This window comes from Lepisma saccharinum, chromosome 18 (genome assembly GCF_977018435.1).
Source record: "Lepisma saccharinum chromosome 18, izLepSacc3.1, whole genome shotgun sequence".
Lineage (NCBI taxonomy): Eukaryota > Metazoa > Arthropoda > Insecta > Zygentoma > Lepismatidae > Lepisma > Lepisma saccharinum.
Window position 1 is genome coordinate 42487543 of NC_139246.1, and position 18368 is coordinate 42505910.

Consider the following 18368-nt stretch of genomic DNA (forward strand, 5'->3'; position numbering starts at 1 on the left):
GATTCGCTATTTTTTCTTGTCACTATAAAAAACTAATTCAATTTTTCTTTTATCACATCTGTCGCCATTTTGCTTGTTTTTGTTTAATTCCTCTTTATGCATTGAGGTTAATCGAAACATAACTTTAGACTTTTACATGGAATTGAAACATAGAATCTTGCCTCCTTTGATTGAAACGAACCTGTGACTCCTCTTTGATCACAAAACAATAGTGACGGCCATCTTGCTTATTTTACCTACTCTTTATGCATTTAAGCTAATCGGTACTGGGGCCCCACACGGCAAAACAACAGATTCTAATTTATCTTTATACATTAGCGGTAAAGTCTTTGCGTTGTAATCAAAAGGCATTTTGTTTTGATTTTTAATATCTGTTCCTGCCTAAATACTAATGGGGACTCAACACACTTCTTTTTTTATTTTAAAAACAACATCATTATCAGCCAATTTGACATTGTGAATCGAACCCCTGGGGACCTGTCATTACAGCATAAACATCCTATTTCCAATTAGTTCATTTTCTCTTTGTGCACAAAAAGCTAATCGGAACTTTTAAACAAATACAATTGAATATCCAATTTTCACCAACATTGGGAATCGAACCCTCAACCACTTGGTTGAAACATCTCGCGGAATAAAAAACTCCCGCCCGCGCCCGCGCCGCCGCCGCTAAACACAAAACGCGGCCGCCATTTTGATTTTATTCAAATACTATTTATGCACAGATGGACTAATCGGGACCTATAATGGCGGGACAAAACAATTGGCCTCATTTAACTACCTAGAGAATCGAACCCGCGACCTCTTCATTACCAGGCGACAACATTAACCACTAACCCAAGGCCGCCATATTGATTTTATTCAAACACTATTTATGCACAGATGGACTAATCGAGGACCTATAATGGCGGGACTAAACAATTGGCCTAATTTAACTACCTAGAGAATCGAACCCGCGACCTCTTCATTGCCAGGTGACAACATTAACCACTAACCCAACTCGATTTTCGAACTCAACCATTTTGTTGCCTTTATTTACACACAGGCTAATCGAGACCATTCAATATTGACATCGTCGCCTTGTAATCAAAGGGTCCCAGGTTCGATACTCGGTGGAGGCACATAGTGGTCCGAATCACCACTTTTCAACTGTAGGTCCACTCCTGATTAGTCTTGCCGTGCATAAAGTGGACTTAAAAAAACGAACTCAATCTATCAATCGATCAATATTGACTCTACCAGGAATCGAACCCTCGACGCCTCTTGTTTTACAGAGCAATAACCTTAGCCGCTAAACTTTCGGGGTAAAGCACCTTCGGCGCCATCTTTAAATCATTTCTTCATGTCTTTGAATCATACGCAATGGTTGCGCGCGCATTTCCTCCACACACACACAAACATACGCACGTGTTAGGTTAGCATTCATCAAGAAACAACGTGACAAATCCATTGACCCCCCTCCTCCCACCGCTTCCGATGTCTTCAAGGTGATCAGACACGTTCTGCTGACTCAACAATAAAATCGCTCGTGGCCCGCTACACCGGATGTAACATAACACCAGTCGCGTCGAATTTTTGCTGACGCGTAGGAATAAAATGCTGCCATTACTACTGCTATGTAGAATATCTTTGTCTTGCGTTTCCTTACGCAACAGCAAATAAATTTCATAATACTGTGCTGAACACGAGACTTTCGTCAGTACACAAGGAATTTCGTCTGTTGCAGTATCACAGGAAGAGAACATCGTCCTGCAATATAGAAGCCTCTAGATATTTCCCATTAATAATGCCTAATCACAATAATAAGGTAGAAGAAACAACTCGCACACAACAGCTACCAATTTTCTCGTTTTTCAGAGTTTATCTCGCTCTGAACTCAGCCAAAAGGTATTTCCCACCGATCTAATACATTCTCCAATTCATTTTAAAATATTATTGAATGTTTCATGTCGATATTTTGATCAATGCATCAATTCTTGACGCTGAGACGATATTTTCTACAAATACCTCATCTCTCCTCTCGTCTCCTTTCTCTTCTCTCCTTCTCCTTCTTCTCTTCCTTTCTTCTCCTCTGCTTATATGTCATATCGCCTTCCCTCCTGTTCTCGCCTCTTGTCTCCATCCCATTCTTCTCCACTCCTCTTATCTCCTCTCCTGTCTTAGATTTCCGACTTCACTACACTCTTCTCCTCTTCTTTTCGTTCTTCTCATGTTCTCTCTTTTACTCTACTCTCAAATCCTTTCTTCTCGTCTCCTCCTCTCCTCTCAAACCTACTTTTCTCCTCTCCTCTCATCTCTTTCCCTCCTCTCTTCTCCCCTTTGCTCCATTTTCTTCATCTCTCCTCGCATCTTTTCCCTTTCTCCTCATTAATTCTCCTATCCACATCTGTCCTATCTTTTCTTCCCTCCTTTACTATTCCTCTTCCCCTTTCGCTCTCTCTTTTCTCCTCTAATTTGTTGTCCCTTTTCGTTTCCTCTCTCCTCTTTTCCTTTGTGTAGACTCATCAGCGATGAAATACTAGAAAATCGATTTCTTTTCTTTCAGAAAGTATTTCTTATTTGCGACAAATGTAATACTGATAATTTTTTTATACAATAATACTTGGTTTTATTCGTTTCACGTATTTCATAAATATCTATTGTGCATATGGCAACCCTGAAATTAAGCGTAACTCTACACGCAACCCACCAGCGCCTTACGTAATTTGGGTTGCCTAGTTTAAAATGTCGTTGTCCTAAAACTTTTGAGAGACACTGTACATGTGACAAATGTATCGGCCCAAAGTGGCCCAATTTCTCTCTCACTGTTGTTTACATATCGAAAAAATTGCAGATATCCAAACCACATGAAGAATGCTCTACATTGAATTCGAAACAGATATAATTTTCTCAGAATTTGAAATATCAATGCGGTATTTCGAATGGAGGAGATTTTTCGAAAACCATTTGCTGATTGATTGATTTGGTTTATTTTACTTCGCTTTTCTGCAACTTTTAGCTAATCGCGAAGATGACGATCAGTAATGATATGATGACATTGATCAAAAGACACTCACAAAGAACACTCATGTAACGGCATGCCCTGTCCTAACCACTCCGCCACGCAGGTCGGCAACCACTTTGCTGACTCAGGCTAAATGTTCAGTACAGCCCCGAGGCTATAAAATTTTCATATTATTAATACTGCTACTTAAAAGATATTTCGGAGGGAATTTGAACATCCTCCCCTCTCTCTCGGACATCCTTGCTTGAATATGAAATGTGGAAAGCAGGAGCGTATGCTCTAGGCTACCTAGGCTATCTGCGAAGCCTGAAGCCTAGAGAATAAAATACAGGAGAAAAATCGATCAGAAATTGTAAATAATAATATTCATATCAGTGAGATGATGATGCTGATTTCTTATGAATTGGCAACCTAATTTCTTAGGAGTTTGCAACCTGATTTCTTATGAGTTGGCAACCTGATTTCTCAGGAGTTCGCAAGCTGATTTCTCATGAGTTGGCAACCTGATTTCTTGTGAGTTGGCAACCTGATTTCTTGTGAGTTGGCAACCTGATTTCTTATGAGTTGGCAACCTGATTTCTTATGAGTTGGCAACCTGATTTCCTATGAGTTGGCAACCTGATTTCTTATGGGTTGGCAACCTGATTTCTTAGGAGTTGGTAAACATTTCTATTCATAACATAGGACCACGTGACATAGATAGCCCAAACCTTTGACTCAGTATACGCCACTGGTGGAAAGCCTATAACCTAATCAAAGAACAGAAGATGTAAGCTTACTGATTTATTTTGTTCTCGGTGTCCTACACTTTTCTTGCACTAGAATGAAAGAAGCAGTTCATTTCAAGCTAAGACGACATGAAAATGCCTCGAGCACAGAATGTCTTTTCTCATGGAGCTGGCAGAGGCCCTGTTACGGATCTAATCCAGTCGAGATATGAAGTCACCCTGATGTACACACCCGGGAACTTCTTGGATCCACATCCAATGCCATTTGACACGACCCCCACCAAGGTGTAGATGAAGTTTTCACCAGTTGAGGCTACCAAGGGTCCTCCGGAATCACCCTGAAAATGAAATTATTCGGAATTTGAGTGTGGAAATATATATTTATTTATTATTATCTTAATAGGGTTACAATTAAGCCATGCAATATTTCTTCTAAAACAATATTAATATGGAAAAAATGTATGAGTATGGATATGGAATTGACTGTTGGTGTGATGAGGATCACACACACACACACACACACGTATATACTGTCTATATAGCGAGAGGGAGAGAGAGAGAGAGAGAGAGAGAGAGAGAGAGAGAAAGAAAGAGGACTTAAACGGTATTTACAGTGATTTTAGAATTTATGGACATATGAGCATGGAAGACGACAGGCCCGCGTCTGGTATACACACCGGGGTCATTATGAGGGTGACCAGATTTTCTGAAACGAAAAGTAGGACATCCATGGATGCGTCCGGGGGCATTGCAACTATAGCTAAATGAGCACAGGGTCAAGTGCAACCGCCCTCTCCTCTTTGGCAAAGAAAAAGTCACGCTGCTTACATGTCTTCTGAAATATTTCACAATTCTCTTTAATCTGTTTTCTTCTTGATTTGATTTGAATTTTGTCATTTAACGTCGCTTCTCTGTCACTTTTGGCTAATTGCAACAATGAATATGAGTGATGAAATGAATGTATACTCACAAAGGACATCCATTCTCAGGCTGGGATTCAACCCCAGGACCCCTGGCGTCGTAGCTTTCAACCACTCAGCCACGGAGACCTTCCCTTCATATATAGGGAAGCCCGGGGCTATTTCGACCAAGGGGCTATTCCGATCGACGAAAGAATATTCGATCCTAGCGCATTGTTAATGCTCGGGTTGGCAAACTGCATGGCATCAGTGGAGAAGGAGAACCTACGCGGTTGAGATGCGCACGACATTGCTGCTGTTTGTAAATTAATGTGCCTGTAAAAATTTGGTTTTGGAAACAAGGTATATACTATGAATGTGCATTTTCGCATAGTTAAACAGATAAGCTTCAGAACGTAAGCTGTACCAGCAACATTATTAGTAGTAAGTGGGTAACTACGAGGGTCACTATTTATATTTTGAGCGTTGGCAACACTGATTGAAGTTAGGCGCGATTTGACGTTTGCACGGAATCGTCTGGCATTATTGACCATAACGTACTTCAAATGTTTTGTCAATAGCTTGATTGGTGTTGTTTATGTTGCCTTGTTTATCCACCCAACAACAAAATTCTAAATAAAACACTTATAAATAAAATACTAGCAAATTCAGATATAAAAATTAAAGCAAACCCACCAGCACTATACTCAACATTAAACCCAGAAACAAGTTCAGACTCTCCTTCAGCAAAATCAAAAGGAGTTCGATTAGTTTCAGCTAAACAAGAACTCAATCAAGCTAAGGCCAACGGCAAGGCAATAAAAATAAATCATAAATAATCCTGAAAAATACTAAATAAAAGTAAATTATAACCACCAATTAAAAAAATAAAAGATAATAAAATTAACACCAATCTAACCTCATAGGAAATAGTTTGAGCAACTGCTCGAAGACCTCCGAGCAATGCATAATTAGAATTAGATGATCACCCGGCAGATATTACTCTATATACCCCCATTCTCATACAACATAAAAAGAAAAATACCCCCAAATAAAAATTAAATAACAAAGTATGATATGGAAAAACAACCCAAATAAACAAAGACAAAAATAAACTAAAAACTGGAGATATATAGTATGGATAATAATTTCTTAAAGTAGGTAGCGTCTGCTCCCTAGTAAATAATTTAACTGCATCAGCAAAAGGCTGAAAAATACCACAAATACCAACCCGATTAGGACCCCTACGAATCTGAATATACCCTAAAATCCTACGCTCAAATAAAGTAAAAAAAGCAACTCTAATTAAAACACATACAACTAAAATAATAAAAGAAATAATTCCAATAAATAAGGCTAATATCATTTACTACAAAAAGAAATTTACCTTTATTTTTGAATTCTAAATTCAATGCACTTCTCTGCCATAATAGTAATTATTATTAATCAATATTATTATATATAATATAAGTATTTGGTCCTTTCGTACTGAAACACTTTTTAAATATTAAGAGATAGAAACCAACCTGGCTCACGCCGGTTTGAACTCAGATCATGTAAGAAATTAAAGGTCGAACAGACCATCAAATTTGAAATGCTACACCCAAATGATATCTTAATCCAACATCGAGGTCGCAACCCCTCCTGTCGATATGATCTCTCAAGAAAGATTACGCTGTTATCCCTAAGGTAACTTATTCTTTAAATCACTAAAAATGGATCCAAATAACAAAAATTATTGAACATTAAATAAAAAGAGTTAACTATTATCTTCCCATCACCCCAACAAAATATCATTTAATAATATATATAATTATATTACAAATCAAAATATTAATAAAATAATATAAAGATCTATAGGGTCTTATCGTCCCCTTAAAAAAAATAAAGCCTTTTCACTTTAAAGTAAAATTATATACTAATTAATTAAAGACAGTTCATTCCTCGTCCAACCATTCATTCTAGCCCCCAATTAAAAGACTAATGATTATGCTACCTTCGCACGGTCAAAATACCGCGGCCATTAAACAATCGTCATTGGGCAGGTTATACTTCATATAAAATCATGAAAAGATTTTTTGATAAACAGGCGAGAATAAATTTTGCCTAATTCCTCTAATTAATTAAATAAATATACTAATAGAATCATAATTTCTAAATAAAAAATAATTAAAACATATAATTAGGTAAACAAATAAAACCAAACTAAATTTTTAATAAAATTCCAAATAAATTATAACAAAATTACAAAAACTAGCAATCTCCAAACCAACAAATATAATAAGTTTATTATAAAGTTATAACCAACATATTAACCAGAAGCACATCCCCCTGGTCATAACTAAACATTAATATTATAATATATATATTAATATAAAAAATATTAAAATGTAAAACTATATTAAATATAATTCCCTAATAACTAGATATAAGACAAGCCGAATAACATTTTATTACAAATAGCAATTTTAACAGAAAAATATAACACTTTTACCTTAAAATTAACCTACTAGCTCCTCACCTTTCGAGAAAACAGAATACTCAATTAAAATTTAATCCTCCCTGATACAAAAGGTACGATTATTAACATCTCCTATAATAAAAATTAATATTTCATATATTTAATAAATCCCAACACTGTACTAATAACCTATAACAAACTAATTTATATATACTAAATATATACAACCAACCCCAATAAAATTATTTTTCATATATAATCAATTTATAAACAAAATTTAAATAGTAATAAAATTTCTATCAAAATATGTCGAATTGCACGACTAATTACTCAATGTAAATGAATATTCTAACTAACAGAAATATTTTGATACTAGTCAAACCAGGCACACCTTCCGGTACACCTACTATGTTACGACTTATCTCACCTATATAAATGAGAGCGACGGGCGATATGTTCATACCCTAGAGCTAATAAACCAAAATGCTATTCTAAAACAAAATTACAATTAAATCCAATTTCAAATATACTTTCAATATATTATCCAAATCAACACAATGTAACCCATTCTCCCCCTACTAATGAGCTGCACCTTGACCTGAAATATATTTCAATAGAAAAAAAGAATACATATATTTAAATATCCAAATTACGGCGGTATACAAACTGATATTTACAATAATAGGCCAAATAAAACGTGGAACATCGATTACGGGACAGGTTCCTCTAAATAGAATAAAGCACCGCCAAATTCTTTGAGTTTCAAGATCATAACTAATACTACTCAGACCAAATTTACAATGATAATAATAGGGTATCTAATCCTAGTTTAATACATCACCTTTATAGAATTAATAAAAATAAAGAACAAATTATATTAAAAATGTCACCTAATAAATAAAATATAAACAACCAAAAATCAATTATTACTACAATTAAGCCAACAACTTTCCACTTATGTCCCTACGTCTAACCGCGGCAGCTGGCACGAATTTAGCCGGACAAAATAAATATTAAAATTTAAAATTCTGTAATCTAATTTACATTAAAATTAAACAAACCCACACACTGCGAACTAAATTCAAATACACCATTTCAACCCATAAAAAATTGATGGGAATTCTACCTCTCTTTAACAAATACATATGTAAAATTTAACTAAGGAAATTTAAGCTAGAATAAAACTTTAACCTTAAAATATAAAGAGAGGTTCTTTATTACTATATAGTATGTATTAAATTAAATTAAATTATAATTAGGAATTATCTCACGAAAATTTCCCCCCATTTAATTTTTTACTCACTTTCCCGTTCTATATAGAACACAATTTTTTTTCCCTCAAAATTGTGTTCTATATAGATATATTAACTTCTTTTTTCTCTAAATTCAATAAGTTTTAAAATGACATATTAATTAAGTCAATTACTTTAAGTTAGACTACAAAAACTTTAAAAAAATTAGATAAAATTAAAAACAATTCTGAAGTATTTTATATTATTTAATAAATGGGTTCTACTTATTAATCATAAAAATAAAAGTCCAATAAATAATATTATTAACCCACTATTATAATTTTATTATAAATAAGATGTCTGAAAAAGGATTACCATGATAGGGTAAAGTATACATGAAATTTAACATGTTCTTATTATTTTAAAATTCATTTTTTATAATTGAAAGAATTAAACTTTCTCCAATGGTATCAAACCCCATAGTGCATCATACACCAAAATATAATAAAAAGGTAAGCTAATTAAGCTAGAGGGCTCATACCCCACATATGAAGGTTTATAATTAATCCTTCCCTTTTTAATGCTCACAACCCCCAAAAAAATAATATTCCTATTGACCCTCACAATAGGAACCCTCCTTTCTATTTCTTCCACCTCATGATATGGAGCCTGAATAGGCTTAGAAATTAATTTAATATCTTTTATTCCATTAATTTCTACACCAAATAATCAACGAAATACAGAAGCATCACTTAAGTACTTCCTAATTCAAGCATTAGCATTATCAATAATTCTGGCTGCAGCATTAATTATAATTAATTCAGTAAATTTCAATATACAAACCCAACTTCTAACCATAGCTTTATTAATAAAAATAGGAGCCGCTCCATTTCATATTTGAATACCAGAAGTTATAGAAGGAATAACATGAATTAACTGTCTAGTAATAACAACTATTCAAAAAATTGCTCCATCAATATTACTTAGTTATGTAATCAACAATTTAAACATAATTCTAATTTTAACAATTAGAACATCAGCAATTATTGGAGCAGTTGGAGGATTAAATCAAACCTCATTACGAAAAATTATAGCCTTTTCATCAATTAACCACATATCATGAATTATTCTAAGAATAACATCAGAAGATAACACCTGATTAACATATTTACTACTATATATCCTTATGACCACCTCTACTATTATACTATTTTCAATAAACAAGACATACTACGTACATCAACTGTTCATATTAAAATTTTCTCCAATTAAAAAAATGTCCTTATTTATATCAATGTTGTCTCTTGGTGGACTACCACCACTACTAGGGTTTTTACCAAAATGAATAGTTATTATCCAAACAACCAACCTTAGGCAATTAATTATAATTATAATCCTAATTAATATATCATTATTAACCCTATACTATTATTTACGAACCTCACTTACATCAATTTTAATAAATTATAAAACTAATATATGAAATATTATTAACAACAAACCATTAAATTTAAAAGAACAAGTATTATCAGTAGTTACAATTTTTCTCTCAGTTTGTGAATTACCTCTAATTCAACCAATTTATATATCTCTATAAAATTTTTATAAAGTCTTAAGTTAATTTTAAACTAATGACCTTCAAAGTCATAAATAAGAGGTATTCTTTTAGGCCTTAATACATACAAAGTATCACCCTGAAATTGCAGTTCAAAATTATTATTCTTAACTATAGGGCCAAAATTAATGAGAGAGTTAAAACTCATAAATAAATTTACAGTTTATCACCTATAACTTCAGTCATCTCATTCTTGCTTGCAACGATGATTATTTTCTACTAACCATAAAGATATTGGTACAATATATTTAATTTTTGGGGTCTGATCAGGAATAGTTGGAACATCATTAAGTATCTTAATCCGTATAGAATTAGGTCAACCAGGAAGTTTGATTGGAGATGATCAAATTTACAATGTAATTGTAACTGCACACGCATTTATTATAATTTTTTTCATAGTAATACCCATTATAATTGGGGGGTTTGGGAATTGATTAGTACCTCTAATAATTGGAGCCCCAGACATGGCCTTCCCACGATTAAATAATATAAGATTTTGATTACTACCCCCATCATTAACTTTACTATTATCAGGAAGAATTGTAGAAAGTGGTGCAGGAACTGGTTGAACCATATACCCCCCCCTATCTGCAGGAATTGCACATGCCGGAGCCTCTGTAGATTTATCAATTTTTTCATTACACTTAGCAGGAGTCTCCTCTATTCTAGGGGCAGTAAATTTTATTACAACGGTAATTAATATACGAATTATAGGGATATCCATAGAACGAGTACCATTATTTGTATGATCAGTAGTAATTACCGCAGTTCTCCTATTATTATCACTACCAGTTCTAGCCGGAGCAATTACCATGTTATTAACAGACCGAAATTTAAATACCTCATTTTTTGACCCATCTGGTGGTGGGGACCCTATTTTATATCAACACCTATTCTGATTCTTTGGACACCCAGAAGTATATATTCTAATTTTACCAGGATTTGGAATAATTTCACATATTGTAACTCAAGAAAGAGGTAAAAAAGAAACATTTGGAGTCCTTGGAATAATTTATGCAATAATAGCAATCGGATTTCTAGGATTTATTGTATGAGCACATCATATATTTACTGTAGGAATAGATGTTGATACACGAGCGTATTTTACTGCAGCTACAATAATCATTACCGTACCAACAGGAATTAAGGTATTTAGATGAATTGCTACACTCCATGGGACACAAATTAATTACTCCCCATCAATATTATGAGCATTAGGATTTATTTTCTTATTTACAATAGGAGGATTAACAGGAGTAGTACTAGCAAATTCATCACTAGACATTGTATTACATGATACATACTATGTTGTAGCACATTTTCATTATGTATTATCTATAGGAGCAGTATTTGCTATTATAGCAGGACTAGTACATTGATTTCCACTATTTACAGGAGTAATAATAAATCCAGATTGATTAAAAATTCAATTTATCTCAATATTTATTGGAGTTAATTTAACATTTTTCCCACAACATTTTCTAGGATTAAGAGGAATACCACGACGATATTCGGATTATCCAGATGCATATACAATATGAAATATTGTTTCAAGATTAGGATCAATCTTATCATTTACAGCAGTAATTATTATAATTTTTATTACCTGAGAAGGTATAACAAGTGCTCGACCAACATTATTTAATCTACAACAAGCGTCATCAATTGAATGATATCAAATATCACCTCCTTCAGAACATACATATTCAGAACTTCCAATACTACTTACTAACAACTAATTTTTAAGGTGGCAGAGAAGTGCATTGAATTTAAGCTTCAAATATAAGGATTATATCCTTGCTTAAAAGTGGCAACCTGAAATCAAATAGGACTACAAGATAGATCCTCCCCTCTAATAGAACAAATAATATTCTTCCATGACCACACAATATTAATTTTAATTATAATTACAGTATTAGTAGGGTACCTAATAGCATTATTATTTAATAATAAATTAACAAACCGAATACTTTTAGAAGGACATATACTAGAAATAATATGAACAATTATACCAGCAATTACCCTAGTTTTTATTGCACTACCCTCCCTACGTTTATTATACTTATTAGATGAAATTAATCAATAATAGTATTCCTAATAATAATAAAATTATTCTACTAATTAATAAAATAATTGATACTATGCTTGTAATAAAAAAATTAAAAACCATTGATTTAAGAACTTATTAGTTACCACTAAGTCCACAACTTATTATTCTACTTAAACTACTTAAATAATTTAAATTCAATGAAATATTGGAGAACAAAAAATAATAAAAAAATTTAATGGAAATAAATGACAAAATAACAATAAATATTCACGAATATTACTTCCTCAACAAGAAAATATACCAGAATAGTATATTCCATGCTGAGTATAAGAATATAAATATAAAGTGTATCCAGCACTTAAAAAAGAAAGTAATGAAACACCTACAAAACTAAAGTATGATCACCCAATAATTCTATTTAATAAACTAATTTCACCCAACAAATTAATAGAGGGTGGAGCGGCCATATTAGTAATTCTTAATATAAATCATCATAAGGATAGTCTAGGAATATAATTAATTATTCCCTTATTAATTAATATACTACGACTACCTAATCGTTCATAAGTAATATTTACTAGACAAAATATTCCAGAAGAACAAAGGCCATGTGCTACTATTAGGGTAAGCCCACCATTTATTCCCCACACCCCTATAGTTATAATTCCTATTAAAACAAGACCTATATGTGCTACAGATGAATATGCAACCAAGGCCTTTAAATCAATTTGACGTATACAAACAAGACTAATTATTCAAATACCAACAACTCTAATACCAAATCAAAAAATATTATATTTAACAGCTAATCTCTCAATACAAGAAATAATTCGCAAAATACCATATCCACCAAGCCTTAATAAAATCCCAGCCAAAATTATAGACCCACTAACTGGAGCCTCCACATGAGCCCTAGGTAGTCATAAATGAACCAAAAATATAGGTATTTTTACCAAAAAAGCAAATATTATTCTAACATATCAAATAAAATAATTTATATTAATATTAATATATCTAAATATATATATATATATATAGACCCCCACCCTATAATTTAATATAAAAATACCAACCAAAAGGGGTAAAGAAGCAAGTAATGTGTAAAAAAGCAAATATACCCCTGCTTGTACTCGCTCTGGTTGATACCCCCACCCCAAAATTAGAAATAAGGTAGGCACCAATGATCCTTCAAAAAATAAATAAAATAAAAAAAAATTATTCTTATAAAAGTTAATATTAACAGTAATAATAAAATAATTAACAAAAATATAAATCCACAAGGATAAAAATAAATAGATATAATACTATTTCTAGCTACTATTATTAAAAAAATAATTCAAATACTAAGTAAAATTAAAGAATAAGATATTACATCCAGACCAATAAAATAACCAGCCCCTCATACCCCTATACCAACCCACACTATTAATGAAAACAAAAACAACCAAAAATAATAGAAATTTGAACCACCATTCACAAAGAACTATTAAATCTCAAAAGGATTAAAAATACAAAATAAAAAATATATTTTAACATTTCAATAATACAAAAGAGTTAAAATAATCATTACCATGAGTACGAGTAACTGATACTATAACAGATAAGCCAAGGGCCCCTTCACATACACAAAATGAAATAAATAATAAACAAAAATAAGACTCCTCCTGATTATTAATAAAATAATGTTATATATAAATATAAGGATAATACAAGAAATTCAAGTCTTAATAGAGTTACTAATAAATGCCTACGTTGAGAAATAAAACATAAAAATCTAATAAATAAAATAATTAATATAAATAATACTCTTAACATAAGTTTTTATAGTTTAATCAAAACAATGGTCTTGTAAATCATAAATGAATTAATAATTCTAAAAACATCAAGGAAGATATAATTATATCATCAAAAGCTCCCAAAGCCAATATTTTTATTAAACTACTCCTTGATATCAAAATACAATTAATATTAATTACTATTATACTACTACTAGCACTAATAATAATACAAATAAAACATCCACTATCTATAGGAATTATACTAATTATACAAACTATTACCACATGTCTAACAATATCAACATTCCTAAAATCCACATGACTTTCCTATGTACTATTTCTAGTATTTTTAGGGGGAATACTAGTTCTATTTATTTATACAACAAGACTTACTCCAAATGAAATATTCAAAATAAGAACAAAAATAATAATTATGAGTGTAACCCTAATATTATCATGTTTATTTATATTAATAATAATAGACCCATTATTAACTCCCTCAACACTACAAAATATAGATACATGTGCAACCTGAAGAAGTACCCCCCCCCCACTACCAGGAATAAAATTATATAATGAATCCATTATAATAATAACCACTATAACAGTAGTATATCTATTTATTACATTAGTTGCAATTGTAAAAATTACTAGACTCTCATATGGACCTCTAAAAATAATTAAATAATTACAAATGACAAAACCAACACGAATTTATCATCCCTTATTTAAATTAGCAAATAATGCATTAGTAGACTTGCCAGCCCCACTAAATATTTCCTACTGATGAAATTTTGGTTCACTTATAGGAATATGTCTTTCAATCCAAATTTTAACAGGTCTTTTTTTAGCAATACACTATATTTCAAGAACAGACTTAGCTTTTTCTAGAGTAGTAAACATCTGTCGGGATGTAAATTATGGATGAATACTACGAACTATTCATGCCAATGGAGCTTCAATATTTTTTATTTGTATATATATACATGTTGGACGAGGAATATATTATGGATCCTACTTATATATTCACACATGATCTATTGGAGTCATAATTATATTAACAACAATAGCAACAGCATTTGTTGGATATGTATTACCATGAGGTCAAATGTCATGACAACAATAAAATGGAATTAACTCGTGAACATTTTCGTGCGATGATTTTTTACGATTTTCGACATTGATTATCAAGACAAGAGTGCATCGAGCAACTTACTTCCACATTTGGCGATGAAGCCCCATCCTTTGCCACTGTGAAACGCTGGTATAACGAATTTAATCGTGGCCGCCATTCGCTCACCGACGAGATTCGCGAAGGTCGTCCAAAATCAGTTGTTGTTCAAGAAAACATTGATGCTGTGCAAAACCTAATACTGCAAGATCGTCATGTGACATACTGTGAGATTGAGGCAACCACAGGCATTAGTTCCACCAGCATATATAAACTATTACATGATCATTTACCTGTGAGAAAGGTATGTTCTCGTTGGATCCCACACAATTTGACAAAAACTCAAAAAGACGCTCGCGTCAATTGGTGCAAACAAATAAATACAATTGTGGTGCTTCAAAAGACGTATATAAGATTGTAACAGGTGACGAATCATGGATATATGCATATGAGCCGGAACGTAAACAGCAGTCCACTGTATGGGTGTTTCAAGATGAACCCAATCCAACAAAAGTTGTTCGCGCTCGAAGCACATCGAAACAAATGGTCGCCTGTTTTTTCGGGAAAACTGGTCATGTGGCAACTGTGCCTTTAGAGGAACGTAGAACGGTCAACTCTGAATGGTACACAACAATTTGTTTGCCAGAGGTCTTCGGTCAAATACGGAAAACAAACAAACGCCGTCGGATCATTCTTCATCAAGACAATGCCAGCTGTCACACATCTCGTCTAACAACCGACTTTATGAACAGTCAAAAAATCGAATTGATGGGTCATCCGCCGTACAGTCCTGATTTGGCACCCAATGACTTCTTCTTCTTCCCGAATGTCAAGAATAAATTGCGTGGACAACGATTTTCGTCGTCGGAAGACGCCGTTGATGCGTTCAAAAACCATATTATCGAGGTGTCTCAAGAAGATTGGAAAAACTTCTTTGACAAATGGTCCGAACGAATGCAAAAGTGTATTGACCATAAAGTAGAATACTTCGAAAAACAATAATGCAGTTTTCAATGCCAAATTCCTGTTTTTTCATTGTTAGGCTCAAAATATAAATAGTGACCCTCGTATATATTTAACAATGGGGCAGGTATATTAGTTATTAGTCATACACGTTCGTGGCGCCAAAGTTGTATAGCGCAATGTAGCCAACCAATGAAATAAATATCGGGTTTTGGGGCTTTTACGATCATTACGATCCTCTTCCACTTCACCATTCTCTGAATTAATCCCATCTCTCACCAAACAGTCAGAAAAGACAAAACGATGTAGAAGAAAAGTGGGAGCATGGTATCTGACCAGCATACGCCTGTAGGGAAGAAAATGAAAAAAAGACAGCAAATTAAGAATGTCTGTAACGATGAAGACAATATCCCTTGCGTTTTTGCGGTCAGTTGTACTACTCCAACGAAAGTGCTGTTAAAGGTGACTGGATACGAGGTCAACGATGGAACATTTGGCTTCATGAAATACATATGTGACGGGGCTTTGGTAAGATACAATTCAGTTGTGGAAAATGTATCTAGACATGTGATTTTGCAAGTGATCAGAATAGCCCCGTCAATGATCAGAATTACCCGTAGTTTAGGAAAATCTTGCAATGTGTAGTGTTTCAGTTTTTCCATTTTTACAACTATCAGAAATATAAACATATAATTTTAAATTGTGCACTTTTGTAGCCAAAAGAATGGTGTTTCAGAATAAATTAACAGTTTTGGGAGGAAAAGTTTTTTTCAATTTTTTATGTACTGTTCAATGTGAAAGGATCGATAAAGTCCCGGTCTACCCCATATTTCCCTTTTCATTTCTCCCTTCTTCGTTCCTCCTTTTGCGTGTCTTTTTTTAAGTTTACAGATTAACCTTCCTATCTCTATCGTTCTTACTGCGTCGTTGCCTTGTATTCAAGGGGTCCCGTGTTCGATACACGGTGGAGGCACATAGTGGTCAAAATTTTTAGATCTATAAGTATTTCTATGCATAAACAATACTATTTATTTAAAAGGCACTACTAATTTCACAGAGGTAAATAATTCGTCTGGATGTTTTGCAGGACATTTCGCAGGACGCTGTTGAAAAATACGACATATTTCGTTTCTTGGAGTAGCATCGCAGACCGCAGGACATAATCCTCAAAAAAAGGACTCTCCTGCGAAAATCAGGATATTACGAGACGAACTTGGAAAATCATTTCCTAGGAAATACATAGGCACTCGCAGAATATTTGAGAGTGTCAAAAATACAAAAGTTGTGTCTTTAAGTGAGATATATTTATTTACGTTACGTTTACGCCAGATATTTTGCAGAGAAAAAAAAGTTTTGAAGGAAATAGAAAAAGAAGAAACGGTAGAAAATGTTAGAAAGGAGGGGGGAATAAATGAAGCAAGATATAGAGAAAAAGAAAAGTGAAAAGAAAAATAATGAAGCAAGAGACAGAAAGTGAAAGAAAGAAAGATAAAGGAGTGAGACAGAGAGAGAGAGAAAGAGAGAGAGAGAGACAGACAGACAGACAGACAGACAGAGAAAGGAAGAGAGGAAGATGCAAAACAGAAAGGGACAAAGAGACATATAGAAGCAAGATAGAGAGAGAGAGAGAGAGAGAGAGAGAGAGAGAGAGAGAGAGAGAGAGAGAGAAAGTGCGAGATGCGAGAGATAATAAAATAAAAAGGAGGCAGTGAAGGAGATCATAGAAAAATAAATTATTGAGAAGAGAGAGAGAAAGTAAGAACGGACAAAGATAAGTTAGACGAGAATAGAGAAAGCTAGAAAGAGAATAGAAGAAAAGAAAAACAGAATAGAGATACAAATAAAATGTAGAAGGGAAGAATATAATTTGTCCTTATCCCGTGTCAAGTGACCCTCTTTCTTTCTCTTTCTGAAAATTCACCATTCAAAACACGTCAACTCACCTGACAAGCGTCCTTTCCTCCTTCAACATCTCCGGCGCAGAGCTGGGAGTCGACGAACCCCTGGGGATACCTCGTTCTGGAAACGATGGGAGATTCGAAGGCCTGTCTGCAGTAGGTGTTGTTGAAAATGTCAACCCACACTTCCTGGAGGACGGGACTCACGTCGCCTCCTACAAGGTGGAGGAGACGAAAGAACTGTCACTTGTGTTTGGAAGTTAAACGAAAATTGTAAATGATCAGAGTTTAATCTTGCATTTTTGTCACAGGACAGTCATTCCAACTCGTTATTCAGTGCACATGAGAATCTGTAACTTATTCTATATGTCACTGATTTGAGATAATTTTTGTAAAAGTTTGCATTTAATTAGGGTTTCGAGGATAATCATGACAAAGACTAACTTGAATAAGTACATTAAAAATAGTAGTTAACTTAAATATACGCTGAAATGTGTATGTGGCATTAAACTTGGGTTCCTGATGGGACATATTTATATTCAAGAAATATAATATGGAACCGACGTGTG

General features: G+C 33.3%; 1 protein-coding gene across 3 annotated transcripts in view; it reads right to left on the reverse strand.

Moving 5' to 3' along the window:
• Positions 1-3783: 3783 nt before the first annotated feature.
• LOC146002028 (venom protease-like) overlaps positions 3784-18368 on the reverse strand; it is an 84704-nt gene continuing 70119 nt past the window's right edge. For all 3 annotated transcript variants that reach the window (XM_083139739.1, XM_083139740.1, XM_083139738.1), the window contains exons 6-7: positions 17845-18014; positions 3784-4070 (exon numbers count right to left, since the gene is read on the reverse strand). In XM_083139739.1, coding sequence (XP_082995865.1) covers positions 3894-4070; positions 17845-18014 — 347 coding nt within the window. In that variant the 3' untranslated portion in view covers positions 3784-3893. The remainder of the gene's footprint in view (positions 4071-17844; positions 18015-18368) is intronic.